The sequence below is a fragment of the Apteryx mantelli genome, chromosome 27 (genome assembly GCF_036417845.1).
Source record: "Apteryx mantelli isolate bAptMan1 chromosome 27, bAptMan1.hap1, whole genome shotgun sequence".
Lineage (NCBI taxonomy): Eukaryota > Metazoa > Chordata > Aves > Apterygiformes > Apterygidae > Apteryx > Apteryx mantelli.
In genome coordinates this window covers 2,548,860-2,576,460 of record NC_090004.1, presented here as the reverse complement: position 1 = coordinate 2,576,460, position 27,601 = coordinate 2,548,860, and the positions used below count along the sequence as shown (strand labels likewise).

The window sequence follows — 27,601 nt, the reverse complement described above, 5'->3', positions numbered from 1 at the left end:
TCCACAGGACACCGTCAAGATCACAACCATCATTAAAACAAAGATCCTCGACTGCACCGCAAACAGCGCTTCAGCTAATTAAAAGCCAACTAATTAAAATATCCAATCGACTTTTCTGCGCAGAGGGCTCACTCCAAATGCAAAACATAGTCTTTCTAGAAGCCGCAGCTGGGCTCTGGATCAGGCCCGGCTGCTTTGAGCATTACGTAGCCTCAGAGGGGAAAACCCTTTAGATGGGTTGGCGATTGCTCCCGGGATCTTTTTCTCGCTGGCTCCCGGGCATGGCGGAACCGATCGGCAGCCCTTTGGAAGTCAACGGGAGGTGACAGCACGTGCCCAGATGGTTTATATCGGAATTTAAAGAACAACAAAAGACTGTCATAGAAACACATCAATCGTGGGCTTCACAAAGGAGAGACCCAGCAGTCGAACCGGCCGCGGGCCGCCCTCCGCAAAGCCCCCTCTCTGCCTAGCCTTTCACAACATCTTGGGTTGCCCATCTCCTGGCACGACCCGGTCCCCGACCCTGGCATGGGAGACGAGAGGGTATCGCCTCCTCGCTTTTCAATTCTTTTATTACTGCTGCGTATCGTGGCTTGCTGAGCTTTGCGAGCCACGAGCCCGTTTGGAGGAACCCGGGAGAGGATTTAGCCTTCCAGTTTCCATTTCATTCCCCTGCCAATTCCCCACCAAGCAATGTCCCGGCTCCATTTGCAAACCCATGATGTTGGTCATACTGTGCAAGCTGGGGTTTATTGGTCACAGTGAAAACCCAGCAAAAGCAAGGTCCCTTTTCAAGCAAACCCCTCACCAGCCGACGACACGCAGTTTCTATAGATTTCAGGTCTCTGGGTGTGCGCAGCGATGCGGTGAAGGGAGGTGGTGGCAGGAAGGGAGCAGCACGAGATACAAAACGGGGCTTCTTGCTGCTCCATGAACTCTCCGAAGAGGTGATTGAAAAGATCATTTCCAGCATACTGGCCATGTACATACTTATTTATTTTCCCCCACTCCGAGAGCAAACCCCGGGGCATCAGGTATTCCAGCCCCTTGTGCTTTTTCAAGGTTCAAAATGTACTTGACAGTTGCATCCTTTTTTCCAAATAGAAGCAGGGAGCAAGGCAATTCCTGCAAAGCAACCAACCCCATCCAAAAATAAACATTAAAAAAAAGAGAGAGAAAGAAACCTCCCTCCTTTCCAAAGGGGGAAAAAAAAGAAAAAGAAAGATAAATCCAAACCAACCCCCCTGCACTCCAAGGCTGGTAACAGGTATCCGGATCCCAGCATCCGTTGTGTCGGTTGGTAAATCCCAGTGAACTCCAGCCGCCGTCAGCAAAATGACCACCCATGTGTGCACTTGTCAGAGCGGTCCCAGAGGCACAGTTGCATTGGCCATTTGCTCCTCGCCCCGTCCCTTCCGCTGGAGAAAGGTTAGCGGTACTTGGTCTAAACTTGGTGGTGCTCTGGACTATTGATTTTCTCACATCAGAGATCTGCTTCCTCTTTTAGCTGTTGTGGTTTTGTTCTTTTTGTTTTTGTTGTTTTTTTCTTTTTAAATTCACAGTCTGATCCAGGAAAGAGAAAAAGAGAGATTGGATGTAGTAGAGAAGGAGAGAGAGTTTGAGGCGGGAAGGGAGGGAGCACGAGGCACGGCGGGCTCTCGTCTCTACGCGTAGAACTCCTCCTGCTTGTCGGGCTTCTGGTACGTCACGTTCGCCTGCTTTGGCTCCTCCAGCGTGTAGCTCCCCTCATCCTTCTTCTTCATCCGGTAGATGAGCAGCATGACCAGGAAGGCAGCAAAGAGGGCTCCCACCACGCCGCCCACAATCACCGCTGCAACACAGAGCACAAGGCAGAGCTGTCAGCGAGGTGGCCGGCGAGGCAGCACGCACCCCTGGATCCATGCATGGAGTGGCCACCCCAAACCCCCGTCCCCCTGTGGACTGTCCTCAAACCTCCAAGTTTCATTTCAGATAACAATCTGGGGGAATCTCCTCGGATTCCAGCTCATTTCTGAGCTTCACAAGTTTCTGAGCAACCTTTGTCTCAACATCGATGCTCAAGAAAACCAAAACTGAAGGTGAGGGCCTAATGCAATCACATGAGTTTTGAAAACCCTCCCAAATACATTGACGCTGAAAGCAAGCTGGCAGCAGAGCGACAACTGTCTCATGGCAGAAGGATGAGTCGGACCCAAAGGCATCTACTTCACAATCTACATGGTGGGGGCCAAAAACTGGGTCCAAGTAGCCCAGCCCCAGAGACAGAGGTCTGTGCCCTGTGCTGGTCTTTGCACAGGCAGTAAATTCATGCCAAGAGGCAGGGGGTATGTGCCAGGATCTGCCACGCTCAACTGAAGCCCATGAGAAGAAGGGCAGCCAAGCCACGCCATCACCTCCAGCTCCTTTTAGCTGGTGGTGGGACACCTCTGCCCTGTCTCCAGCATCCGGAGCACAGTTAATTTTGGCAGGCAAGCATGAATTTGTGCCAGGCTCAAAACCATGCTGGGGCCCTGCCAAAGACTAGCCTCTCTCCTGGGTTACAGACAGCCTGGGTCTCTGTCTCCTCCCTACACACCCCAACTCTTCCCCCACAAGCCAACGGTCTCCAGTCTCACCTATCAACACTTCTTTCCTCTCCAGGATGTTTTTCTGCGGGAGCTGAGCGGCGGAGTTGCCAGAGTCTATCGTATTGTCTATGAGCCCGGGCTCGGCGTTCCTGCCCAGCCCGGGCCCTGATGGAGGCGTCACTGCGGCCATCACCTCGTTATTGAGCTCGGGACGAGTCGTGTCTTCCTCCTCCCGGATTTCAAAGTCCCCGCTGGGGCCGCCGCTGACCGGGACTTCCAGCTCATTGTCGAGCACTGTCGACACCTCTCCCGGCTCCATCTGGGAAACAGGACAAGGAGGAAGGACATTGCTATACTACTGATGAGGTGACCCTATCAGCAGGGAACATGGGGGATAATGTCGGGGTGTCCATTCCCTGTGTCACTGAAATGTCCGGCTATATTGCAAAGATCAACACAACCCCACATCTTCATGGATGCCAAGCCCAGGCCACCTTAGCTGAGCTGGACAGTTCTCGTCTGTCCCTGTCCCACATACCCTCAAGATACATAAATTCTTGCCAGCTCCCTGTAGCTTTCTATTTCATAACTTTAAGAGATTTCCATGTCGTAGAACTCCTTTTGGGCTTTCTGCCCCCCAGGGTAGACCAGGAGCCTGCTGAAACATTTCACAGATGCCTCCTTGCTAGGCCTGAAGGGGTACAATGGTTTGTACTGCGGATATTAACAAGTTTAAGGATTGGATGCCATCGAATGAGCTCCCCAAGCCCTGTCCCAAGAAGTTCCCTTCCCTCTCTCTTCCTCCCATCAGTCTGCTCTTATGGTTGCTGCCTCATACACAGAGCAGGAGCTGGAAGATGGGTCCCTCTCCCCCAGGCTATGTTGCCTGCCCAACTCCATGCTGGGGTCTCCAGCTGAGCTGCCCTTGGCAAGGCGGTGAGCTCAGAGCACAGAGCAAACGTGGGTCCTACGGAGGCCCACGGAGACCCTCTGCTCCTCTCCAGCCCAACCCTGACCTATTTATTGCCTCCTGCACATCCCTGCACCTGAGGATTCCCTCAGGGATAAATCCCATCTGACATGTCACCCTCTCCCAGCAGCCTGATCCACTACGAGCCTGTGTGCTGAGCTATTTGGACTGAGCATCCTTGAGCAAAGTTTTCGCTGGGAACCCTCCTCCACGGGACAAATGCCTTCCTCTGCAACCCCTCCGGTCCTCGTGTTACAAATCAGAATGAGCAAAAAGCTCATTGCACTGACCCCGGGGCGGGCAACCAGCCCAGCTGCCTTCCCTTGCTACGCATGGGCCCTCTCCATGTCAAGCTGCTCCTGGCACAAGGGCATGGCTCACTGGTTTGCCACAAGCTCGCTTTTCCCATCCTTTTGTGACAGAGATTAATTGAAGGTCAGCGAGAGCCCAGAGCTATATACATATATGTATGTACACAAAAAAAGAGAGACTAGTTTAGACAAATCACTCCACCTTTCAGTCAAAGTGGTTTTCAAAGGGCCCCTTAAGGGCTCTGAATGAGCGATGTATCAGTGGATTAAATCCCCCTGCTTAGGACGCCCAGCGGGCAGGAAATGCACCATCAATACATAATTGTGGAGCGTCTGGGCCTCTCATTGCTTGGCTGCGAGTTGGCAAACAGTACAATGAGCTCAGAAAAACACCCACAGAGGTAGCCCCCCTTCCCCCTGCAAAATGCGGGGGCTGCTGCGCCGGCTGGGTAGTCCCAGCTCTGCTCTTCAACCCCTGGCCTGGGGAAGCCGTGGAGGAGCGGTGCAAGGCAAGGCAGAGCTGGGGGCACCAAGCATGCGTGGCAGCCCCCTAGATGTTCGTGCCAGCCCCATCTCCCTCCCACACTGAGCTGCCCAGGTATCCGTGCAGGTCTGTAGGGACAGAGCAGTTCTCCGGGCAGCGAGAGGGGCAGGGGCTGCCCCGCACCATGCTCTGCCCCATCTCGAGCTGCTTGCCAGATTCCCCCACCATTTAATCTCCTTCTTCCAGCTCCCCAAGCATTCAGCTCTTCACAGAGCTGGGAAAAGCCCAACCTGGCTTCATCTCACTCTGATTTACCCCAGAGCCTTCCCATCACCGTCACTTGGCTTCAAATGTGGCTCACAAGGTCTTTAGCAGGCTGGAAAGGCTCCTGCCTCCTACCTGGGGGGCTTCTGTGGGCGGCAGCGTGGCAGGACTGGATGGCAACACAGTGCTTTTTTCCGTGAGGTCTGCAGTCCTGGAGGTGCTTGGTTTTGGCAGGGACCTGGGCTTGGCTGTGCTGGAGGGGGAAAGCCGCGATGTGACCAGCTCTGTTGCTGTGCTGGTCTCAAGGACGGAGGTGGTGGGCGTCTCTAGGGTGGTGGGCCGGGTGGTGGCTGCCTTGGTGACAAAGGGGGGCAGGAACCTCCGGACGGTGGTGGGCTTGGCGGTGGGCACGGCAGTGGTGCTGGCAGCAGTTGTGGTGGTGGTCGTTGTCGTGGTACTGGGGGAGTCTCTGGCAGTGGTACTGGTTGTGGTTGCTTTCCAACTGGGGATCACTGGTGCCTCTGTCATCCTGGGGATATACAAGATGCTGGTCATCTGCTCAGGGGTGGTGTCCTCTGCAGGGAGCATTTCAAAGGGGGTTGCCACGGGCTGCACCAAGGTGACGGGCAGCAGGGCTGCGGTGGTGGGGAGCGTGATGGACATGTCCGTGGTGAGGCTCACTGCTGTTTCGAGTCCTGACTCCTGCTCAAAATCTGTAAGGGAGGGAGAAGAGCAAAGGGTGAAGTTGCTGCCGTCCAGGGCTGAGATCCATGCCAGGCACTAAAATGGGCAACGCAGTCGCTCAGGGAGCCCAACCCTTTGGGACAGTTTTTGCTTTTGGCTAGGAGAGGGCAGGAAGGCTGCTCCTCTAGAGGTGGGTAAGGTGCAATTCTCCCCTTCCGCTGTTCCCCTGGAAAACCCTTCTCCATCTCAGCAAAACCCATGGCCACGCTCTCCAGGTCCAGCACCCCCTGCCCCTTCCCTGGGAGCCTTACAGCTACTTACACCCCGAGCCAGAGCCTGAGTAGACATCATCCATTTCATCATCCCCAAAGGGATCGTCATCCCCAGAACCTTCCAGGTCCACAGGCCTCTCATAGTTCTCATTGCGCCAGCGCTGGGCCTGCAACCAAGCAGAGGAGAGTCGCATAAGGAGCTGCATATCGACCATGACACGGCCACTGGGAAGCCCAAAGGGAGGTCAGGTCTCGCTCTACCTCTGACACCCCTAGGACAGTCCTCGTGGGATGATCAGCAGGGTTAAATGGGCTGGGATGAGTGAAAGCAAAGCCCAGCGAGCTGGAAACACAGCCAGTGCTCCTGAGCTGTTTTGGAAAATGTTGTTAGAAGCATTTTTGTTTCAGTTCTCCAACTCATTTTATTTTAGATGATTTTCACGTTATTCCTGGCATACGTGTGATAGTAGCATATAGTATCAGCTGCCATAACTTGGAAAGTCATAATGTGAAATAATTTTAGACTTAAAATATTCCACTGTTCTATACTGTTTTTAAAACTTGAAGAGCCCTTGCTAGGAGGACTCACAAACATCTTGGTTTGCAGATCAAAGCATCTCCCGGTTGTGCTATAAAGACACAGTTTGACACTTCATTACAAACCAAACAAGGAGGCTTTGATCTAGAAGACAGTATAAGATGTTTCAAAATGTTACATGCCAGGTTAGTGCTTAAAAACAAAATAATGGGGCAGAATGGTCTCCTTCACCTATTAGGGCATCTTACATCTTGACAAGTACTTCAGGTTTCTTGGTTTCTATACCAGACTGGAACAAAAGGAGCTTTGGAATGTCAGAAGGTCCTGTGACATTGAAACTTGGGACTTTACCCAAGTTTTGCCCTCGCATCCCTTTCCCTTGCCCCACTTTGGAGCCTGTCAGCCCACAGCAGGGAGAAAAACAGACACGCTGCCCCATGGGTTGCTCTGAGCTGCTGGGCAGAGAAGTCCACCTCAGTCCCTGAGATGGGAAAACATTTCCTAGAGGGACCGAAGGCTGAGATTGCTGCTCTGGTGCCTGCATCAAGGAGCTGTTTGCTAGCCAAACCCTACCTCCCTCTACAGTCACTGGGGTGCTGCAGATGTGCCACCTGTGTCATATGCTTGTGGTGGCAGCTTGAAAACTATCCTGGGGACAAAAATCTCTTGTGAAGGTTAAGGGGAGCTGGGCTTTTAAGTGTCTGTCTCTTCTGAAAATGCTGCTAAGCTTTTCTGGCTAGATCTACTCCTTTATCTCAAGCGATAGCACTGCTCTCCCTTATCATCAGCCACTATTTATATCCTACCGGTCTCCAACGTGCTGTGCACTTTCCAAACCTACAGGAAGACTCAGCCTTTGCCCCAAAGATAATGCACCATTCTGGAGTTTCAAATATACAGTCGCCAGCAGCTTCGTAGAGGAAGGCTGTTATCCGCTGAAATTAATCCTCAGGGAACCGGAAATTGCTGCAGCCCCTTGTAGTGTTGAACCCTGCTCTGGCGTAAGGCTGAGCTTTGCTGTCCATGGCAATGGGGCTTGGAAACACCAGGCTGGAGGGATGAGGAAGCCAAAAAAGATGGGAGGGAGACCGCAGGCAGAAGAGAAGAAGCTGGGGCGAGGGGGACATGTCCTACAAGGCAAGAGCTTGCCTGGCAAGGACAGGAATGTGGTCTCCTCATTGCTCAGGAATCTCCCCGGTGCCAGCTAACGGCTGTTACGTTAGCACAAGCGGACAAGGGGCAGCACACAATATCCAGTCCCAGGCTCCACAGTGTATATTATAGGTCTCCCTTTTCTGCCGTCAGTCCCCAGGGCAGCAAAGCCGGTGCCAGGAGAGCTTGGAGCCTCTCAGCCCACCCCGTGCAAAGGGAGCACAGCTTCCCAGCCCAGCTGTCGCTCAGGGCCAGGCACCACTTTGATGGCCCTGATATGACGGGCAAAATGACCCCCTCGGTCGTTCCTGTCTCTGGTTTCTCTGCTGCTCTGATCTCTGCCAACAAGCTCAAGCACTGATGGACCAGTTAAAACACAAAGTGCAATACCAGCCCCCGAAGCCCTGACCTGCACTGAGCATGGAAAAGTGCAGCCGAAGGAAGGGGTTGGGAGATGGTTTTGTGCAGTTGCACAGCCCAACCTGACCACTGCCAAGCACACGTTGCCGAATTGACCCAGGCAGTGCCGGCTTTGCATGTAGCCTCTCCACAACCAGCACAGCGGCTGTTGTGGTTTTGTGCACGGGGAATCGGAGCGGTTGGAAATCAAGGCCTCATCAATGGGTTACAAGAGAAATGAGAAATGAGCTCAGTGCTGCCAAATGACCTTGTAAAATCTTTTGCTCAGATCTATGAAGGAGTAAGCTCCAAGTCCTGAAGAGGAGACGGTAAAAAGAGGGGGAAAAAAGCAATACATCAAAGACCCAGTGCAAATTATTTTGTTAACTAAGTCATGGCTCACCTGCAGACCAGCTTGTGACCCTGCAAGAAGAATGAACCCACCCTTCCTGCACACTGGGTGCTCAGGTGAAGATCAGAGCATGGATCCAAGCTATGGAGCTCAACCACTGAGATGGCCCATGCAGGACATCTCTGTCTCTGCCACTATGGCAGGGAAGGCAGAGGACCAGGGAGAGCAAGGGGGACGTGCAGGGGCTGGTTCAACGCGTTTTGAACGCTGATCTGCTGCAGACACAGGGCAGCAGGGCCTTGGGGGTGCAGTGGGGCCTGCATTACCACCCATGAGCGTCTGTAAATTGCGAGCCAGGCCACCAGAAATGATGAGAAGGGAAGAAAAATTACAAGGTTTGGGCAGGGGGAAAAAGGAACATTTGGAACTGCTTTTTTTTTTGCCTTTTGATTTGGGGGTAGAACATGGTCAGATTTCAAAGCTTTCCAAAGAAAGCACAGATGCCCAGAAACTTGCTTTTTCCTTCTTTTCTGAGTTTTTTTTTTAAATAAATGAAGACTAAGACTTTCACTTCGTCTCAGACCTTCAGCAGTATGGTTTTTTTATATCAAAATTGTTAAAGGCTCACAAATAAATGAGGAAGCCCTAGCACGGGCACCCTGCAGCTTGGGGGACCACCTCTCAGCCCTGCCAGCTAGCCCAGCAAGTTCCCCAAAGGTCAAATTCTGCCTGATTGACCTGCAAAACCTCACCGTAATGGGAACCACATGGCCCAGCTCCATTGAGCTCATTTCTGCCTTAAATTGGAAGCAGACGGGGCAGCTCCAGCTCCCTGGCTGCTTGTGCTTGGACCAGGAAGCAAAATAGCGAGAGCTCATTCCAGGAAGGGCACAGCCACCCCACAGCACACCAGCCTCCACCCTGCAAGGGGGAGAGTCTCGGAAAAGCCGGTGTGTGCCCTCGATCTGTTTTGCCAGGGGAATGGACTGAAATGATCCAGCAAGAGCAAACCAGCGCCTCCAACGTGCTCCCATCCCACTGCCGCAAGCAAACATCAACTGAGCAAACGGGGCACGTGTGAATGTCAAATTAAAGAAAATTCTGTAGCAACACGGGTTATGTAGGCGAGGCCAAGCACCCAAACCCCTTTGCCCATCCCAGTTCAGTCCCTGAATCAGGGACCCCCTCGCTTTTGCCTTGCTGGCCAGCAGCAGCAGGGTTAAGTGGCAGTGACGGTGGACAGCTGCGGTCTCCAAGGGCTGGGCACCAGCGCGGCACCTTCTGAAGGCCTCTTATTTTAGCAGGCGACCGTGAAGAGCGTAGTCCACGCCCCACATCCTCGGCCTGCAGCAAACCCAGCTCAGGCAGCACCGGGGGGCAGAGGAACCAGGGTTCAAAGGTGGTGGGTCAAGTTGAAGCACCCGGAGCCCTGGCCTGGCACGAGGGTGAGGAGCAGAGCTTTGGGGGGCAGAAGCACCCTGGACACCGTTTTGGGATCACCGCGTAGCCCACAGCAGTGGCAGAGAGGACCGCTGTGTCGTCAGAGCCAGGACAGGAGCCTGAGCCCTCGCATCTCCTTGAGCCAGCAGCACCCTGAGGCTCTGAGCACCCCCCTGGATCAGGTCCTTCCTGCAAACTCTGCACCAAAGGGCTCAGGCCCCTCGGATGCAACGTGAAGGGATGCTGCAGTCTTACGTGGCTCCCTAGCACAGGACAAGACCCGCCACCATCTCCTCTCTCTGGCTGAGCTTCTCCATAGTCAGGGGGAAGTAAAAGCACTCAGCGTCTTTGGGAGCTGGGCTCATGTTGTGCCGGACGAGCCTAGCCCTCACCCCGAGGGGTTTGCACGTGACGGATCGGCAGTGGCAGCAGCCGGCTCTCCCCCACGCTCCGCAGTCGCCTTCAGTCACCAGCATCCTTTTCACGTCCCTAACAGCTCCCCGGTGACTGTCATCGTCCCGCTTGCTGAGGCTCCCCGGCTCACCCATTCGACCCCCCCATACACACCTTTCCTAAAAGGCTCGCTGAAGAGCAAGAAGGACGGATGGGAAAGAAGAAAGGAAAAAAATTAATTCACTCCGCAGCCTCTCTGCGCTTGGAGCAAGTCACATCCGTGCCGAGCCAGTACAGGCAGTGACTCTCCCCATTCCCCAAGGCAATGGCCAGCATGGTTGCTGTGAAACTTGCCCAGCCCCAGCCGCAAAAATGAGACCGTCTCGTGAGAATAAACCCTCCGATATTTTGCTGAGACAGCACACGAGCCCAGCGTCGCTCTGCCCAGCGCATGGGAGCACGGGCAGGGAGGGAGCGCGACGTCGCCAGGCCCCGGCTCCAGCATCCTCCTGGGGCTCCCTGGTGAAAAGCAATCGCGGTGTGCAGCTCCCTGGAGGGCTCGGAGGCACCGGTGATTTCTGCAAGGTGCCCCGAGATGCAGGCGTTGGAGGCAGGCAGCTTTGCTACCTCTCAATGCTCTGGCCCCAAAATCCCGGGCATTCCCAGCACGATGCGCAGATTCGGAGCCGGGAACCCTTCGTCCTCGCCCTGGTCCTTGTATCTGCCTGCAGCGAGCAGAGGGAGGGATCCTTCCTCCAGCTGCACCACCTGCATTTTGCAAGCGTCATTGCCTTCTCCGGGGAGAGGGAGCGGGATCCACGCCGCAGCCCCGCGGGGGTCCAGCTCCCAGAGCTGCCAACTGAAGCAAGCCCAACTTCGCAGCGGTAAAACGGGACGCTTGGCGGGACGGCTGATTTTTCCACCCTGACGCCCTCCGTGTGCAAGAGGCAGTTTGCGGCAGGGACTGGACGTCTGCCCAGGATCTCACGCGGGAGCCATGAGGCGGCGGGGGGCAGCTAAACGCCCGGCCGCAGGCCAAAGCGTCGGCCCCGGCTTGCCCCTTCTACGCGGTAGAGCAGAGATGCTCTCAGCCAGGGTTTGCCCTAAGTGGATTCGAGAGGATCTGCCGTGATCAGTGGAGTTTAACCAGCGACTAGAGCAGCCCTCGGCACCGGGCAGCCTGCCAGCAGCCCAGCTCTGGCTGCTGCCTGGCCAGCTCAGCGCATGTAATAACAACTCTTGCATGACAGTCCCAGCTTCCAGGCACCGCGGTGCAATTGCACTAAAATATTCGTGGCCCGCAGCCACCCGCACTGGAAGATGAAGGATTCCAGCTGCTCAGGAGAGGCGAAACAGGACTTAACCGGGACAGCGGAGAGTTTCTCTCCTCTCGCTTCCCCGCGAGTCTCCTGACGTTGCACATGAAGCAGCTCCTACATGCAAGGGGGGGAGCTGCTGATAATATTTACTGCATTATAAGCTCACGCGGTGGAAGATGACTGCTGGGCAGCACGGCGAGGCCAGAGGGAGCTGACCTCATCCGAGGGCGAAGGTGGGGGACCACGAGCACTCATGCAATGGGTTACCAGGGACAGGAGCTGGGCTCTGGCCACAGCACCAGCACTGGGATCCCATTTCCAGCGTCCCCGTGCACAGGACCAAAGATTCCTGGGCTGGCTCCATGCCTTGTTTCCTGCATTCGATGGTGGCCAGGGGGAACCTTGGCCGGAGCCCAGCGCCCGTGCCAGGAGAAACAAGGCAGGCAGCAGCAGATGCTGGACAGCCCCTTGCCCCTCTCCAGCATCCTAGGATGGCATCGACCTGGTGTTAAATCCCGGCTCCCGAACACATCTCAGGGCTGTCGGGATGCCCAGGGCGTGTGTAGGGGACGCGGCCGTTCCCGAAAGCCCCCTTTGGTTCCCTTTCCCGAGCCGCTTACATAAACCGCCTCCCGGCCCAAGCTGCCCCTCCGCGGCCCAGCTGCAGCCCTGCCGGTATTAGGTCAGGCTCATGCAATAAATCTCGGGAGCAGTCGGTGTTTATTTGGATTTACTGCCGCTTAGATTGTTAATACTCGGCACACAGCAAGCCCTGCAGTCGCACACAGCCTCCAGCCTCCCCCCGCCAGCCAAAGAGGAGGAATTTCCACCCGCCGCGTGCAGCTGGGAGAGTAAGCAGAGAGGAACAGTGATTTTTTCCCAGCCCGGCTGCGAATCACGTAGGACGGCGCTCCAATCCCCCCGTCTGCGGCTCCCTCCCTGTCCATCGCAGCCCGCATCTCCCCCGAAGCTCAGCGAAGACGCAGCCGTGCCCAGGAAAGCAGCTGGGTGGCTCGTCCTCAGCGCCGAGTCAGAAACATCACCCCAGCCTTCAGCCCCGAGCCAGCAGCTCCCCGTGGTCAAAGCAAGGTTGGAGGGCACCATCAGCAGGATCGTCCTGGGCTGCTGGCTCTGCAGCAGAGAAGGTCCAGGTGCAACAACCCTGCCGAGGTGCCACCTGCAACTTGGGCTGCCTCCAGTCACCTCCAAGCCCAACTGTCCCATCCCAAACGCCCCCTCCCAGACCCCCTGCCTGGCCCTGCATGCAGTGGGAGGCGAAGGGCCACCGATTAGCCAGCTAGAGCCGCCCGAGCCAAGGGACAGCAGCTCCCAGGCACGTGATTGCAACTTCCCAGCTCACGTCTCTTGGCAGGGGGGTTGCACTAACCAGCTCAGCCCTGCTTTCCCAAGGACGGGCTTCATTAGGCAAATTAAACCAGGGGTCAACACAAAGCTGCAGGAGGGACCCGTGCCCAAGACGGCAGCTGGTCTCCGGGGGTTGCAGCCGGCAGGCCTGCGGCACCGTCTAGCAAGTCCGCAGACAGCGAGCGAGAGTCGTAAAGGTTTAAATGTGCCCTGCGAGGTGCCAGCTCTCTGCTGGGCCACGCTCGGGGACCGTCCCGCAGAAAGGGAACCGCTCGTGCCACGTGGCCGTGGCTCAGCCGATGAGCGGGCTGCTTCCATGGACCAGGATCCGGGCTCTCCCAGCTGATCCTGACACCACCCTGCCCCCCGTCACCAGCTCTATCCAAAAAGGTCTCGTGTCTACTGCTGCAAAAGCAAGCCCTGAAGCAAAGCGGTCCATATAGGGCTGGGACAGAAAGTCAAACTTTGATCAAAGTTCCTCCAACCTCCTAAATGGGCTAAAATAAGTGCCAGATCCAAGGGATTTAGATGTCTCCGTATCCAGAGCTCAGCTCTGGAGGTGACTTGGCCAGTTTCTAATGTGACATCAAGAACAGAGAAGAAAAAAGTCCCACACGACTCCAAAGGACATTATTGCTCCTCCAGCCACTCGCCAGGCTCAGCAAGATCAGCGCCGCGATGACACCGGCCCTGCTGCGTGCTGTCCCCTTTGGTGCCTCTCCGCCGGGACTTGGCTGCACTGGCCGGGAAACGCAGCCAAGGCGCCCGCCAGACAGCAGCGCAAATCACACCCAAAGCCTGCGCTAAGAGCTTTGGAAAGCGAGCAGGAGCTCAGGCACCATCAGAGCTGAGCATGGAGATTAAAGCTGCTTCAGCTCCTCTCCATCATCCGCTCCCAGGATGAAGGACGCCCCGTCCCTCCTCCTCCCCTCATCCAAGAGGGTGACACCGTTTTACAGATGAAAAAACGTGAGGTTCTGGAAGATGGTCCCACCAACACTCAGCCCCACCGTGAGCAGCTCGCAATGTGTACCGGAGGAGCTGGGTATCACTACCCTGCTTAACAGATGGAGAAACCGAGGCAGAGAGGAGCCACCCGCCAGCCAACTCCGTGCGTGGCAGGAACATGCTCCTCAGAAAATCCTACAGGTCTCTCTACAAATTTGGACATTTCCTAGGGGACCAGGACCTGTTGGGCTGATTCCTCCTAAATTCCCTGGGGCCTGGGCAACCTTATGTGCACATCTCACCCTTTTTCCTCTCCTCGCCCCACCCCCACGACCTCCCCACCCACAGTGTGATGACGGCGATGGCCGGAGCAGCTCCGCATTGCTTCCACATGAGCTATGAACCTCTTGAAGGAGGGGCAGAGCGGACAGACAGGATCGGGGTGGGTGCATTTCTTCGGGGGCGTTCCCGCCCCGTGGCAGAGCTTTTGCAGAGCCATTCCCCCTTTGCAAAACTCTTTTGCAATAAGCATCCAGGGGAAGCACCAACCCAAGCAACACTTGCTCCGAATGCTTCACCGGACCCAAAATCTGCTGCTGTTGCAAAAGAGATCCTCACTGCTGAGCGCACGGCTTGCACGCTGGGAGGAAGGGAGCCGTATAAATCCATCCAACTCTAAACCTGGGGAGGGAGGCTGCCGAATCTCGCCTCGATGCTGAGGCCGTCGTCTTCCAGTAGCCACCGGCATGGCAACGGTTGCCATGGAAACCGCCTCCTCCATGCCAACGCAGCGCTCCGATGTCAAGAGATTCCCTCCGGCACGTCTCCGGGCGCCGCGGCCGGGCTTTGGTTGCCCTCCGGCGCTCGGAGATGTGGCTCGGGCGCGTGGCAGGAGCGATGCACCAGCTTCCGTGGGTCTGCTAAGGAAGGGGACCTTCCTCTACCACCTACCCAGAGCTGCAGGTCTCCACGATGCCCCCGTTGCCAGCACGAAGTAGCACCCCAAAGTGCACCCCAAAATGCACCCTAGGGAACAGCCCCCATAGGAACCCAACCCAGCTCCATCCACCTCCTCAGCTACGTGGGGCGCATGATAAACCCTTGCAGCCGGCAGAGACGCCACCTCTCGTTATATCGGGGGGTTGATTTAACGCCCCCATTGCTGGCGTCGCCCCGAAACACAGCATTCTTCCCTTTTGGGCATGCTCATTCCTTAAAGCATGTTTCTAGCCCTCCTGGCTGGGGATGGACTTCCCCGAAGGAATTAGGAGAGACACGAAAACAACGGGAAGTTGGTGGTTTCGAAGGCAGCTGGGGATGGAGCTGGGCGCGTTTCACCCCGGCGTCGGCCCCGCTCCCAACGGCGGAGGAGAGAGGAGAGCCAGCAGCGTCATGTCCCACCGCACCACGGCCAACGGCGAGCCCAGGGCACAGCCCAGCTTATGTACCCCATGGAGGGGGCGGGGCTCAACGGGATTGGCCAGAAGGGACTGCAGGGATTGGGTGGGACCACACGTGGTCTCCACCTGGGATTGGGCAGGAGTCCACGTCCCCTTCTGGGATTGGTTGGAAACGTGTGCATCTCCCTCCAGAATTGGTCAGGAGTCCATGTGCCCACCTGAGATTGGTCAGGAGACCATGTCCCCACCTGGGATTAGTTGGGACCATATACATCCCCACCCAGGATTGGTCAGGGGTCCATGACACCACCTGGGATTGGTTGGGACCGCACGTGTCTCTCCCTAGGATTGGTCAGGAGTCCATGTCCCCACCTGGGGTTGGTCAGGACTGTCTGTCCCCACTCGGGATTCATCAGGAGTCCACGACCCCACCTAGGATAGGTTGGGACCATATGCATCCCCACTCAGGATTGGCCAGGAGTCCATGTCCCCACCTGGGATTGGTCAGGACCATGCGTGCCCCCATGCGGAGTTGGCCTGGAGCAGGGGCACCATCAATCCTTGGGCGCCAGCACCCCTCGCCCCAGCCAGCCCGAGGCGCAGGGCCGACCCCGGCTGCCCCCTCGCCCCACCACGAAGGTGGTGGGGACACGGGCACCGCGTGAGGATGGGGAAGGGACGCGGAAAGCATTGGCCCACAGGAGCAGCCGGTTCCGCATCCCTTCTGGCCATCAACTAAAGCGGGAAGAGGAGGATTTAACCAGCGCAAAGGCAGCCTGGAGAAGAGGCCAGCCATGTCCCATCCCTTGGTCCCTAACAGGGATTCGCATCAGGGTCTTGGCATTGCTCAAGGTTCGCACTTGGACACAGCGGCAGCTTTGGGAAGCCCAAATTTTCTGCTTTCACTGCGGAAGGCCGGAGCAAAGCAAACAGAGACGATGGGTCGTGAGCTGCCGGCCATGGGCAGCTTCCCGGGAGCCAGGGATCTCCGTCCCCCACCGCGACATCGGAAAGCTAAACCTTTCCTCTCCTTGGGCTTTGCTTTCCCCCATGAGATGCCAAATCCAGCATTGTTCAGATGAGCTCAAAAGGACGCAGCGCTTCCCGGCCCGGCTGAGCAATTTTTCAGTGATTGAAACCCATTTTCCCTGGGAAAATGCATTAAAAAGAGAAGGTATTGCAGGAAAAGTGATGATTATTTCTCTGATACTTTCCACAGGATATTTTCAATTAATCAGGCCTTGAAAGCACCTTGTTGGTGTTTTATATATGGACTGAAAACTTAATAACTCATTCCAACAAGTGATTCGGAGACACTACGAGTTGGTGAGTTAATATTATTGAAATAATATTAACTTAAACATCAAGTCAGAGCAAAAACACTCATTGCTCCCAAAACTAAAGACTTCACGGTTCTTTTTTCCACTACAAAATTGCTCGATTTCTATGTTTGAATCCCAGTCTGAGCGTTAAAAATAAATCTGTCGGAAAGCCGTTCCCGAAAGTCGTTCCAGCGCGAGGGCCTGCGCTCCCAGGGATGGGCTGCTCCGGGCAGAGGATTGTGGATGCCCCTTGGCATCCCCACGGCTCGGCCGGTGTAGGGGACCGCGGGGGGCAACGCTTGGACCGGCAGAGACGCAACTTGCTCGACCGAGCTCGCTCCGCGGCGGCCAATTATTTTATTTTATTTTTTTTTTGCAACTTCATTCTTTCCCAAATTAATTAATGCCCGGAATAGCAGCTGCCTGAACCCCAGTGCATTTTGATTTAATAGGCCAGTTATTTTATGCAAGTAAAATAATCATTAACGTTTACTGAGCAGCAGCAATTATTCCGCCTTTGGATCGATCCCTCCGACGCAGGCGAAGCACCGGAGGAGCCCAGCCGGGCATGAGCGCTCCCGGAAACCTCCGCTCGGCCACGTGCGGGCGTTTAATTACCGCTCCCGGAATATAACGAGCGGCGAGAGCCGCGGCTCTAACTGAGCAGCACAGGGAGATGTTGCGGGTAGCTGAGACACGGGCAGATCCCGCTGCTCCAGCCGGGATGGGATCATGGGTTTCCCGGACTCGGAGGCACCAGCTGCAGGAAGATCGGTGCAAATATTTGCCCATACCCAGGCTCCCCGCCTCTTCCGAGAGCATCATCTTTTCCTCCTCGGGATTGCCCGTCTCCGTTGTTATTTTTTAATCCCGGTTCTTCACCGGATTAGTGCCAGCTCTTACCCCACCACGCAATAAATATCCCCGAGCCGAGGCTGCCGTGAGAAATAGCAAGCTTCCCGACATAAATTGGTGATGACACCCCATCTCCAGACACGCTCCGCTTTCTACCTCCGGGGAGACGGAGGAAAATATTAAAATAAAATAAAAAACCCAAGTAACCACCTCCTGCTGTGTGCAAAATAAAGATACAAACGAGCCCAGCAAGGCTCTCGGGCAGAGATGGCATCAGGCTGGCGGTGCAGTTTCTTCCCAGCGTTCCTGCCGGCGGGTCGGCCGCCCCGAGCGCTGAGCATCCACGGGGAGCGCCGGGATTTTCTCCTCCTGCCCGCTCCCGTATCAACGCCGGCTCGCAGCGCCCCACGGCGCGGAGTTACCCGGCGCTAATTAATTAGCCCGGCTGCTTTTTCCATGAGGATGTTATCGGCATTAAACAGGAGCTGGGCAGGGAGTTTCCCACCGAGCCCTGGAGGCGCCGGCCTATGGAAGATGCCAAGCGGGAGCCGTGCTTTGGAAACCCCCCGGTGATAGCCAGCACCAGCAAGAGCCCCGTGCCGCCACCCAGAGCAATATCCCGAAATGCCGAATCTACGGCACGAGGAGACTCGGCCCTTGGTCCTCCTACACCCAGCCGGACCCAGAGCAACCTGCAAAGCTGCTGATTCGGGGGGAGGAACGGACACAAGGAAGGGATGGGCGGATCAAGCCGATGGGACGGGACGCTCAGTCCACACTGCTCCGGCATCACTGTCCCTCCAGGCAGATCCCACAAGAACGTCGGCAAAGGAGCATTTTCGGAGGACGAGGGCGGCTGAGCTGAGACCCTGCCCCAGCACCCTCAGCTCTCCCTGGTCCATAAAACCCTCCGGAGCAGTGGCAGGGATGCAGGGAGATGCGATGCACGGGGAGCATCTCCCGCGCTGGCCGCCTCCGCCTCCTCCCTCCCAAACGTCTCGTGCATCCTTCCCTCCGCGCTCTGTCTCTCCCGCGGGGCTCCCTGCCCCGATTCCCCCTTTTTCAGCAGGACAACTCCCCTCCATCACTGCTTCTTGCTCTACCCCGCTTTCCTCCTGGCTCATCCTTTCGTCCCCCACCTCGTTCGTTCCCGCTTTTGCTTCCCCCTCTCTTCCCAACCTTTCTTCCCACCGCGCTCTCCTCCCACTCCTCCTTCCCCGTGCTCCCTTGCTCTACCTGTCCAGTCCGATTTCTTTTCCGCTCTGAGGATTTACTGCTCACTCCAGGCTCGTTAATTCCCGCGGGACCATGGGAGCGCGCGTCGCCTCGGCAACGTGGGCAGCCCTCAGAAAATCCCACGCTCCTCTCCCGGGGATGGGGGGGAGGCAGGGATACCCGGCAGCCCCACAACCTCAGCCCCACGCAAGGCGAACCGCAGCCGCCCGCAATGCCGCCGGCACCGAGGTCTCCCGCACCCGGAACGGCCTCCGCCGCCAGCAGGCACCGTGTCCTGGGGCTAAGCCGCGTCTTCCCGAATGGGCACAGAGGGAAAACCCGGCACGCAGGCGCCAGGGTAGACGCTGCGCCGGCGCCGCTCTGTTACGCACCTGCGTCGCCCACGGGCGGCCTCAGCGAGGCCACGTGCGGGCGCGATGAAAACGTCGGGGCTCAGCGAGGAGCGAAGCAAGCGTCCGGAGGATGCTGGAATATCGTTGCAAAGGACTGAGCTGCCTCGAGTGCAACCGGCACGCGGGAAGGAGATGCGCGCGCAGGTCCACGAGCGTGTGCAGTGAGCCGACTGCCGGATACGTAGATCCACGCACGTGCAAACACGGATGCAGTTTTGGGACTCCCCAGGTGGCATTTCTCGGAGCAAAGCACAGGGCCGGGCAGCTAAAATCCCTTTTTTGGGCGTTAAGAGGCGCATTTTGGTCTCGGCTCCCCTTCCCTGCAGCCAAGCAGGCGACAGGGCCTCGCGCCGCTCCTTTCCCGGGGCTCCGGATGGCTTGCGCCGAGGCAAGCGAGCCGCCAATGCCGGTGGGAACCTCCCCACTCGTTGCAGAATGGATTTAATCCGCTCTGCTCCGTAATCCCATTGCAGCTTAGCACGCAAGACTCGCTCGAGCTTTTCTCACCTTCCGCGAAGGCGCGTTGCAGAGCTCTGCTCGCCGAGCCAAGCACCGACTCTCCGAGGAGCCAGAAAATAGGACTATATATATTTTTCCCCCCCATCCCCCTGCCTCTCCTTAAACGCTTGGCTCGGGGATCGCCGCTGTATCTGCTAAACGCATCGCCAGCGCGCTCGCTAGCAGCACCTTGCTAATCGGCACGCTTCGCGATTCCCACCCTCGCTGCCGTCCTTCCGGCTCCGCCGGCGAGACCGAGCCGCGCGGACGGCTCCCGGGAAGCCTCACGTTACCCAACCTGGGGGAAGAGACAGTGCCCGGCTCCGTACAGAGGCCACGGAGCCAGCGCCGAGCCGCCACGAGCATCCCCGACGGCCCCGCGGAGCAGGGAGCTAATGAACGTGACCTCGTCGGCATCGGGACGTCGGCGTTGCCCGTCCCGTAGGTCGGATGCAGCGGCTCCCGGAGGGACACTTGAAGCCCCCTTTGCTCGCCCGAACGGGCCGGTTTGGCATTGCAGCAGGGGCCATTGCCCCCCCCCCCCGGTTTTGGTCCCGCACGAGAAGCCGAAGCGCGGAAGCTCTCCGTCTCCCGGGAAAGGCGGCGGGAAGCGGTTTAACCAACTCCGGCCGCAAGGCGAGAGCCGCCGGATGGTGATTTATGGCAGCTGGCCCGCGGCCGGGGCCGCGCGCTGGAGGGAAGGAGGAAGAGGAGGAGACTCTGCCCATGGCGCCTCCTCATCGCCAGCGCGAGCCGAGCCTCCGAAACCCGACGCGAGAACAAAAAAGCCTTCGCCCCGGCTCGCCCCTTCCCGAAACGGAGCCGGGAGAAAGGGCGTTTGCAAAAAACAGGGATGAAGGCAGCCGGTGCTGATCTCCCCGCGGGGTCCCCAGCACCACCTGGGCGCCGGGAGAGCTTGCTGCCGGCATCTCCTCCGCTTCAGGGCCTGGAGGAGAAGTCCTGACGCCAAGGGGCAGCAATGCTGGCGAGTCACCGCGTGCCTCAGTTTCCCCACTTGAGGAATAGGGGGGGACCGCGAGCCCCCCCCCGGGGCAGGGGGGGTTAACGGAGGGACGACGGCGAAGCACGAAACAGCTTCATGGAGCAGCCGACAGGACTCGGCAGGCGCCGTTTCCCCCCCTAACCTCGGCCGCGCCGGCGCGCGGGGAGCGCGAGCCCTGCCCTGCACATCTGGGCAGATGTGGCCGGGATGCTGGAGCCGAGAAGCAGCTCTCCGGGCAGCCCTCCGCCGCCGGGCTCGCTCCTCCACGGCCTTCCGAAATGTCTTCCCGGGGTGCAAACAGGGACGTGCCTCGGTTTCCCTATTGTAAAAGCGGTGGATGCTCCGCTTGCCTAAGGCAGCGCTCCCGTTTTTCTCCCACCGCTCCCTGCTTTTCATCCCGGCCGCGGTGTCGCGGTCTCGCCGTCGGCCAGGCAGCTTCGGCTCAGCAGCTCCTCCAAAGCGGCGCGGCCTGAGCCGAAACATCAGGTTTTTGGGGTTTTTTTTTTGCTCCTATACCCCGCGGTTCCGGTGGCGGCGGCAATCCCGGGATGCTGGCGACGAACAGGCAGCGTCTTGGTCCGGGTGAGCATCCCTCCGCGTCCCGGCCCCGAACGAGGAGGAGGGACCCCGAGGTCTGGTCCCACCTGGCCGTTCGCCTACGACGGCAGCACCCTAAATCCCCCCCCTCCCTGGTTTCCCCCCGTGGCCCCGGTGCCTACGAGGAAGGAGAGCGATGGGGCCGGGATGCAAAACAGGGGGGAGCAGGGACGGGGCCGTCGCTGCTCCCAGCGATCCCGCGCACGGAACGCGATTGCTGTTACAGCGGATATTTAAAAATAACTAAATAAATGAAGGTGCTTGAATGATTCCAGGGGCCACCGACACGTTAAAGAGAGGTTAAAAAAATAAACTTGCGGTGGGGTTGGGAATTTTAAGCGTTGCTGTAGCAGCCGGAGCTGCTGGGAGCATCCCCAGGCTCGTGCACGGAGCGAGGACAGGATCCCATCCGAGGGCAGGTTTGGACATCCGGACCCAGCCTAGGAGGTGGCGCCCGTCGCTGGGCGTCCTTCCCAACTCATTTCTGTTGGGATCGACTCGGCACGCTTGGAATTCAGGCAGAGAGCGAGCCGGCGGGTTCGCTCGGGAATGCTGGCAGCCACGCCGGGGGTTGCGACTGGGATGCTGCGTCGGTTCCCGAGTGAGGGAAAGCAAGGAAAAAAGAAATCCCCACGCAGACACAAACAGTCGGAGACGGTGTTTGCAAGCTGGGAGGAGGAAACAAGAGGCGCCTGCCAGCGGGAAACGCCGGATCTTCCCTCCTAAGCCAGGGAACCCGCTGCGCTGCCAAATGCAAAGGCCGGGTCCGGGAAAGGCGGGCGGCTGGAAAGCCGAGCGAGCCGAGCCGGGCAGCCGGGCGATGCGGCTCCGGCCTCCGCCGCTCCTTTGATCCGGCCGCCCGCCGGCTCCGAGCGCGAGGGCGTTTCGCCTGCCGCGTTTTTGCTATCAGCCTTTCCGTGAACTCTCTGATTTCAGGCTCCTTGGAGACCGGAGGTTGTTGCAACTCTCCCCTCTCAAGGGCAGCGGAGAGAGAAGTGGAAAAAAAGGAGCATTTCCAGCACCTTTTGCCGGAAAAAAACAACAACACATAGGTTTGCATAGTTTATCCTCAAAGCTAAAAGCACAAAACTCAATAAATCGGAGGGATAAGAGGCTCCAGGTCACCCCGCGGCGGGTGGATGCAAGCCTTGCTCCGCGCCTCTCCTCGTTTGCACCAGCAAGGTATTTCCAGGTGGTTTTCCCTATGTTTTTCCACGCCGTCCTTAATAACCGGGTCTCCGCGGCTCCAATAGCCTCGCGGCGCAGTGAAACCGGCTGCAAACGCCGGAGGGGTTTCGCAGCCAAGAGCGACCCGCTTCCGCCGCCTCCGAAAGCCCTGGGCGGAATACAGCCCGACGCTGCTGCGCGGAGAAAACATTTACTCTCCCGGGCTCAAAGATGGAGCTTTTGGAGTTTTCCCCCCTTTTCCGCCCCAGATGGGGCGATGGGAGCGCAGCGCTCGCAGCCCGATTCGTTCCCGCGCTAAGTGGGTCACGGACCTGGCACCGAAACCTGTTCCCGGCGCAGCTCCGTGGCCTGGCGCCCGGCAAATCCCGCCAATCCAGGGATTTCCATGGCCCCCAAAGGACCACGACCTCCTTCTCCGTGGCCTGGCAGCCCTTGTCCCCCCTGGGGGCCGTGAGAAAAGCCACCGCCGCGCGCCCGGCGCCGACGACGCCGGGGAAAAAGCATCATCCAGCAGACACTCCGGGCTCCCCGGGTTGCACGGATGGCGTCTGCCAAGCCCTTCGCTCGCGGGAACTCAGAGGATCCCGGCAGCGGACACACGGACGCAGCTCCGGGAGCAAAGGACCTTCTCGTCCGTGCAAATCCACCGCATTTCTCCTTCGCAGTGAGGAACGCACCCGCTTTCCGGAGGCGCCGAGAGAGTTAACGGAGCGGCGCTTTAAAGGCGCACAAATGCCAACTGTTCCTGGATCGACACTTAAATTCCAGAGGGGTTTTTGGGTGTTTTGTGGGTTTTTTTTGCACCTTAAAAATAGATCAACGGGCGATTAGACACATAGCAACCAGGTGCCGGAGCTGCAAAGGAAGCGTGGGAAAAAAATTGCTCCGCTGCGGGAGCCTGGCGCTTTCGCGGAGGTTTTTCCCCGCGTCTAGTCGGCGCTCGAAGGGCCGTTACCCTATATTCACCTGCCCTGAATTTTATCTGCCGGGGTTTTTCGCCTGGAAAGGGAAGCGAGCTCGCTCCAGATGGTGCCGGCCGCCAGCAGCTCGGCGGCTGCGCTGGCCCTCTCCCCTCCCGGCGGCTGGAGGACACGGAGTCAAGCAATCTAGCGAGCTTCGCGTCCAATGAAAAACTAAAATAAAAAATAAAAATGCATCAAAAGTGCAATAAATTCCCTTTTTTTTCCCCCGGCATGGAGCAGCCGGGGCGTTTGGTGAAACGCTGCCGCGGCGGCAGGAGCGTGGGAAAGTTGCGCCCGCTCGGTGCAAGCAGGAGCGAGGGCGCGGGAAAAGCAGGAGCCGTGGTAAGAAACGGCCCCAAATAACCCTCCGGCTCCGGACAAACGGCTCGCGGGAGCCTGGAGCGATGCAGGACACGCAGCGCACTGCCACCGCCACCACGGTTCCCGGCGGTTTGGAAACCCTTCAGCTCTGCACGGTGCCGGCAAAGCTCAGGTTTCCAGGTGAAAGCGTCTCCAAGCGATCCAAGACCAGAGCCTCGACCTAAGAGGTTCCCAGATCTGGTTACCGGGGCCTTCGGATCACCGGAGAACCGCTGCCATCCCCGCAGGGCTCATTTTACTAGTGAAAGAAAAAGCGGAGGGTTTTAAGCGTTATGAACAAGCAAAGCTTTTGCCGATGGAAAAACAGAATCCCAGCTCCACGTTTGAGCTGTATCCATCCCCACGTCGGGAACAGGGATTACATATTTTTGCCCTTTTCATGCCCTTTTCCAGCGATAGTCGTGGCTCATAGAGCAAAGGGGATGGTGGCGTTTCGGCACTGCGCCAGCAGGATGAAAAACCCCAGCGTCCATCGGGCAAAACCTCCCGGGAAGCAACTCCGGCCCCAAAACTTTGGGATTAGGGAGTTGCATTCCGGCAGCGCCTGCTCGCCGGGCTGCACCCGCTGTGTCGCCTTGCAGAGGAGCTGGCACCCATCTGCCCGGCGGCTCCGGTGCCGGCACGGGGCTTGGCGCTGCGGGAGACACCGCGGGAATCGCGCGGAGAGCGACGCCGAGGTCCGAATCCACTGGCTGAGCGTCACGGCACGGGGCGGCAGATTCCCCCCCCCCCCCCCCCGTTTTAACTTCCAGTGTGGGACAACGTGGAAAGGGCCACCACATCGCGGGCTGGTGGCCCCGCAGGGCAAGGACGGGACCGTCTTGGGGGACCCCGCTCTCCCCATCACTTGTTGCAAAGCCAAGTTTTGCAGGAAGGGGGGGGGAAAGATTCCCGAGCCGCCTCGGGACACCGTCACGCGGCCCCGCGCTGGCAGCAGAGCAGGCAGCAGAGCCCCAGGCCGATGCCCGACTATCCATCCCGTGCCAAAAGCAGGATCAAAGCCGGCGAGGACCGCCAAGGTGGACGCGCACCGAACGTGCCCCCAGCTCCATGCGTCCCCATCGCCCGTTTCCCGGGGGTCGCACGTGGTGTTGGCGTAATCCCAGCAGGGATTTAATTCTTCCGGGGAATGAATGGCTGCGGTGAAGCAGCGGGGACCGCACGGAGCGATCCTGGAGGCCGCGCTCTTTGGAGCCGGTATTCAATCATTATTTATTCCTCTGGAAGCAAACGCAACTGCTGCTTGAAACGACGTGCCGGATCGACAGCCCGGCAGACCACAATCCCGCACGGAAGCCCGGAAGGGATGTTAAACCGGTGGCAGAAGAGGGGAAAAAACTCACAAAAACACAAATCCTCCCTCTCTTTCAGACGCCTCAATCCAGGTCTTCGCTGGCTTTTCTAACCCAGCTTCCACCTTGCTCCATCAGCGAGCGAGACCTGCCTCAAACACCCTCCTCACAGCCCCTTTCCTGGGTATTTCCATCCTGCCCATCCCAAAACACCTTGGGACAGAAGAAGAAAACCATCCTCCGCTGCTCAACGGATAGAAGCACCGAGGCTCAGCGAGAGGAGGGATGTCCAGGTCCAGCATCCTCCCAGCAGATGCCGGAGGACCTTTGCTCTTCTCCACCTTCTCCAGCTGGCCGAGCGCCAGCGATTTGAGGCCGAGCGCCGGAAGACGACGCGGTGCGTAGGGCCGGGCAGGACGGCGCGAAAGCAGCTGCGAGCCCCTTTTCTCCGCCACTTCTTTCCCTTATCGCCTCGGTCAAATCACTTCGCCTCCCTCCGGGCCGCCCGGATGCTTTGCATGCTTTTTGCATCCCACCAAGGAGGCCAGACCCAAGGACTTCATCTTCACCACCTTCATCTTCCCCCCTTGGAGATATTTGCTCCCCTCCTCCCAAGCTCATTAGCGAATATTGCTATGGGGACCCCGGCCGGGCAGAGCTTGGCGCCCGCAGCCCAAACGGGACCTGGGGGACGCAGGACGCCTGGGCCCCCTCTGGCCGTTTCGCCGCGGGTGGGAAGAGTGGAGGATGCGGGCACAGCTCGGCGCTGGGGAGCCCGTTTGGATGTGCGACGTTGCTGCCGGAAGGGCAAAGCCAAGCGCGTGGTCCCACCGGGATGTCCCCGCCCCAAAGGGATCATCCGGCTGCTGCACAGCACCCAGAGCATCTCTGTCCTCCTTCAGCTTCCTGGCGCGAGGCGGAGATGGGCCACTGGAGCCTGGTGCCGTGCCGGGACTATCCAAAAAGCAGCAGTTGAGCCCGTTACGGGAAGAAAAATAAACAAATAAAAACAAATAAAAATGGAATGGAATAGGAATAGGAATAGGAATAGGAATAGGAATAGGAATAGGAATAGGAATAGGATAGGATAGGATAGGATAGGAATAGGATAGGAATAGGATAGGAATAGGAATAGGATAGGAACAGGATAGGAATAGGATAGGAATAGGATAGGAATAGGAATAGGATAGGATAGGATAGGATAGGAATAGGAATAGGAATAGGAATAGGAATAGGAATAGGAATAGAACAGGAACAGGATAGGAATAGGAATAGGAATAGGAATAGGAATAGAAGTAGAATAGAATAGAATAGAATAGAATAGAATAGAATAGAATAGAATAGAATAGAATAGGAATAGAATAGGAATAGAATAGGAATAGGAATAGGAATAGAAGTAGAATAGAACAGGAACAGGATAGAATAAAATAGGAATAGGAATAGGAATAGGAATAGGAATAGAATAGAATAGAATAGAATAGGATAGGATAGGATAGGATAGGATAGGATAGGATAGGATAGGAACAGGATAGGAACAGGATAGGAACAGGATAGGAACAGAAATAGGATAGGACAGAATAGGAATAGAAATAGGAACAGGAATAGGAATAGAAATAGGAATAGGAATAGAATAATCACCCGCCAAGTCCTGGCAGGGCGGCTGCGCTCCTGGCTCCCGCGGGAATCACGGCGAGGAGCCGCCTGCGGGATAATTCCCGCATCTCCGCTCGCGGCCCGTCGGGCTCACACCGCCCGGTCCAGCGAGGGCCGGCGGGAGGATTAGCGCCGCGAGCGGGCAGGGGATTACGGCAGCCCCGGCCGGGCAGATCGCCCACGCTGGGGGAGGGCAGCGTAAAACCTCGGCCCTTTGCATTTGCCGGATTTTACGGCGCGCAGCAAACGGAGGATTTACCGGAGGCGGATTAGGGGCTAAAATTACACCGCGGAGGCGCCCGCGCAGCGGCGGGGGCGAGCGACGGCTATTGCAACGCTGCAAGCGGCTTGCAACGGGGGAGCAGCGCTCGCCGGAGCAAAGCGGTGCTTTTTCCGCCCTCCGCAAGCCGAAGCGGGAGCGGGAAGCAGCTCCATCCCTAGCCCTGCCGGAGGCGGAGGCGGCCCGGTGGCCAGCGGGCAACGCCGGGAAAATCCGCCTGCTTTCGCACGTGCAAAAAGGTCTGCGGAAGGGCTGGGGTTTTCCCTGAGCTCGTGCCCAAAAATCCCTGCCGTCGAGCCCGCGACGCGGGAAGATGAGAAACGCATGGAGCATCCCGAGGATTGCAGCGTGCGGGAAGCGGCCGGCTGCTTTTCCCAGCCTGGGAGTTTAAAGGGTTTCTGGGCACCTGGCCAGCGCTGGGAATTTCCCGCCGGCACCGCGGCCGGCTGAGAAGCGGGTGGCAAGAGCGGGCGTTTTTCCCGGAGCGGCTTTAAACCCTCTGCCCTTCCCGGAGGCTTCAGTAGCCGGCTTGCGCGGAGCCGACAGCGTGGTCGGCATCCCGGCGGGGGGACGCAGCGTTTATACGCCCAGCTTCCAAATTCCCCAGCTTTCTCTCCCTAATTGCGGCTCCGAAAGGTTCGCGGCACTGGGAATCTCCATGCTCCAGCTCCGAAACGCGATGCAGCGCCTGCAAAAACACGGGTCGCCCGCCGCTGTTATTCGCCACCTGGGCGCTTCCCGTTAATTAAGGAAAAAGAGGCAGGTTGGAAGCCGGGTTCCCAGGGCGGCGGCCGGGACGGCGCTGGGGTCCGGCGTGAGGGCGCACGAGGCACCGGCACCTCGGCAGCATCATTCAAAGGCGCGCGGCCTTCCTCAGACCCTCCTCTTCCTCGGGCTTCCCGGGCCCAAGCAACCACGTCCGGCTGCCGATGCAGCCTGGTCCTCTGCCCTAAGGATGGAGAGGCAGGCGGGAAGCAGCCAGGCAGCTAGGGAAAGGCGGCAGCGCCCGGACGGGCCGGCGGACGTGAGCAGATCCCCCGGCACGTGGCGGTTTTTAATGCCCCTTTGGGCTTTTTTGGTG

General features: G+C 57.9%; 1 protein-coding gene across 1 annotated transcript in view; it reads right to left on the bottom strand.

Annotated features, from left to right (window-relative positions):
* Window positions 1-982: 982 nt before the first annotated feature.
* The window catches only part of SDC3 (syndecan 3), a 33,961-nt gene continuing 7,342 nt past the window's right edge, over window positions 983-27,601 (bottom strand). The window contains exons 2-5 of the mRNA XM_067311428.1: window positions 5,605-5,722; window positions 4,735-5,312; window positions 2,619-2,889; window positions 983-1,834 (exon numbers count right to left, since the gene is read on the bottom strand). Coding sequence (XP_067167529.1) covers window positions 1,668-1,834; window positions 2,619-2,889; window positions 4,735-5,312; window positions 5,605-5,722 — 1,134 coding nt within the window. The 3' untranslated portion in view covers window positions 983-1,667. The remainder of the gene's footprint in view (window positions 1,835-2,618; window positions 2,890-4,734; window positions 5,313-5,604; window positions 5,723-27,601) is intronic.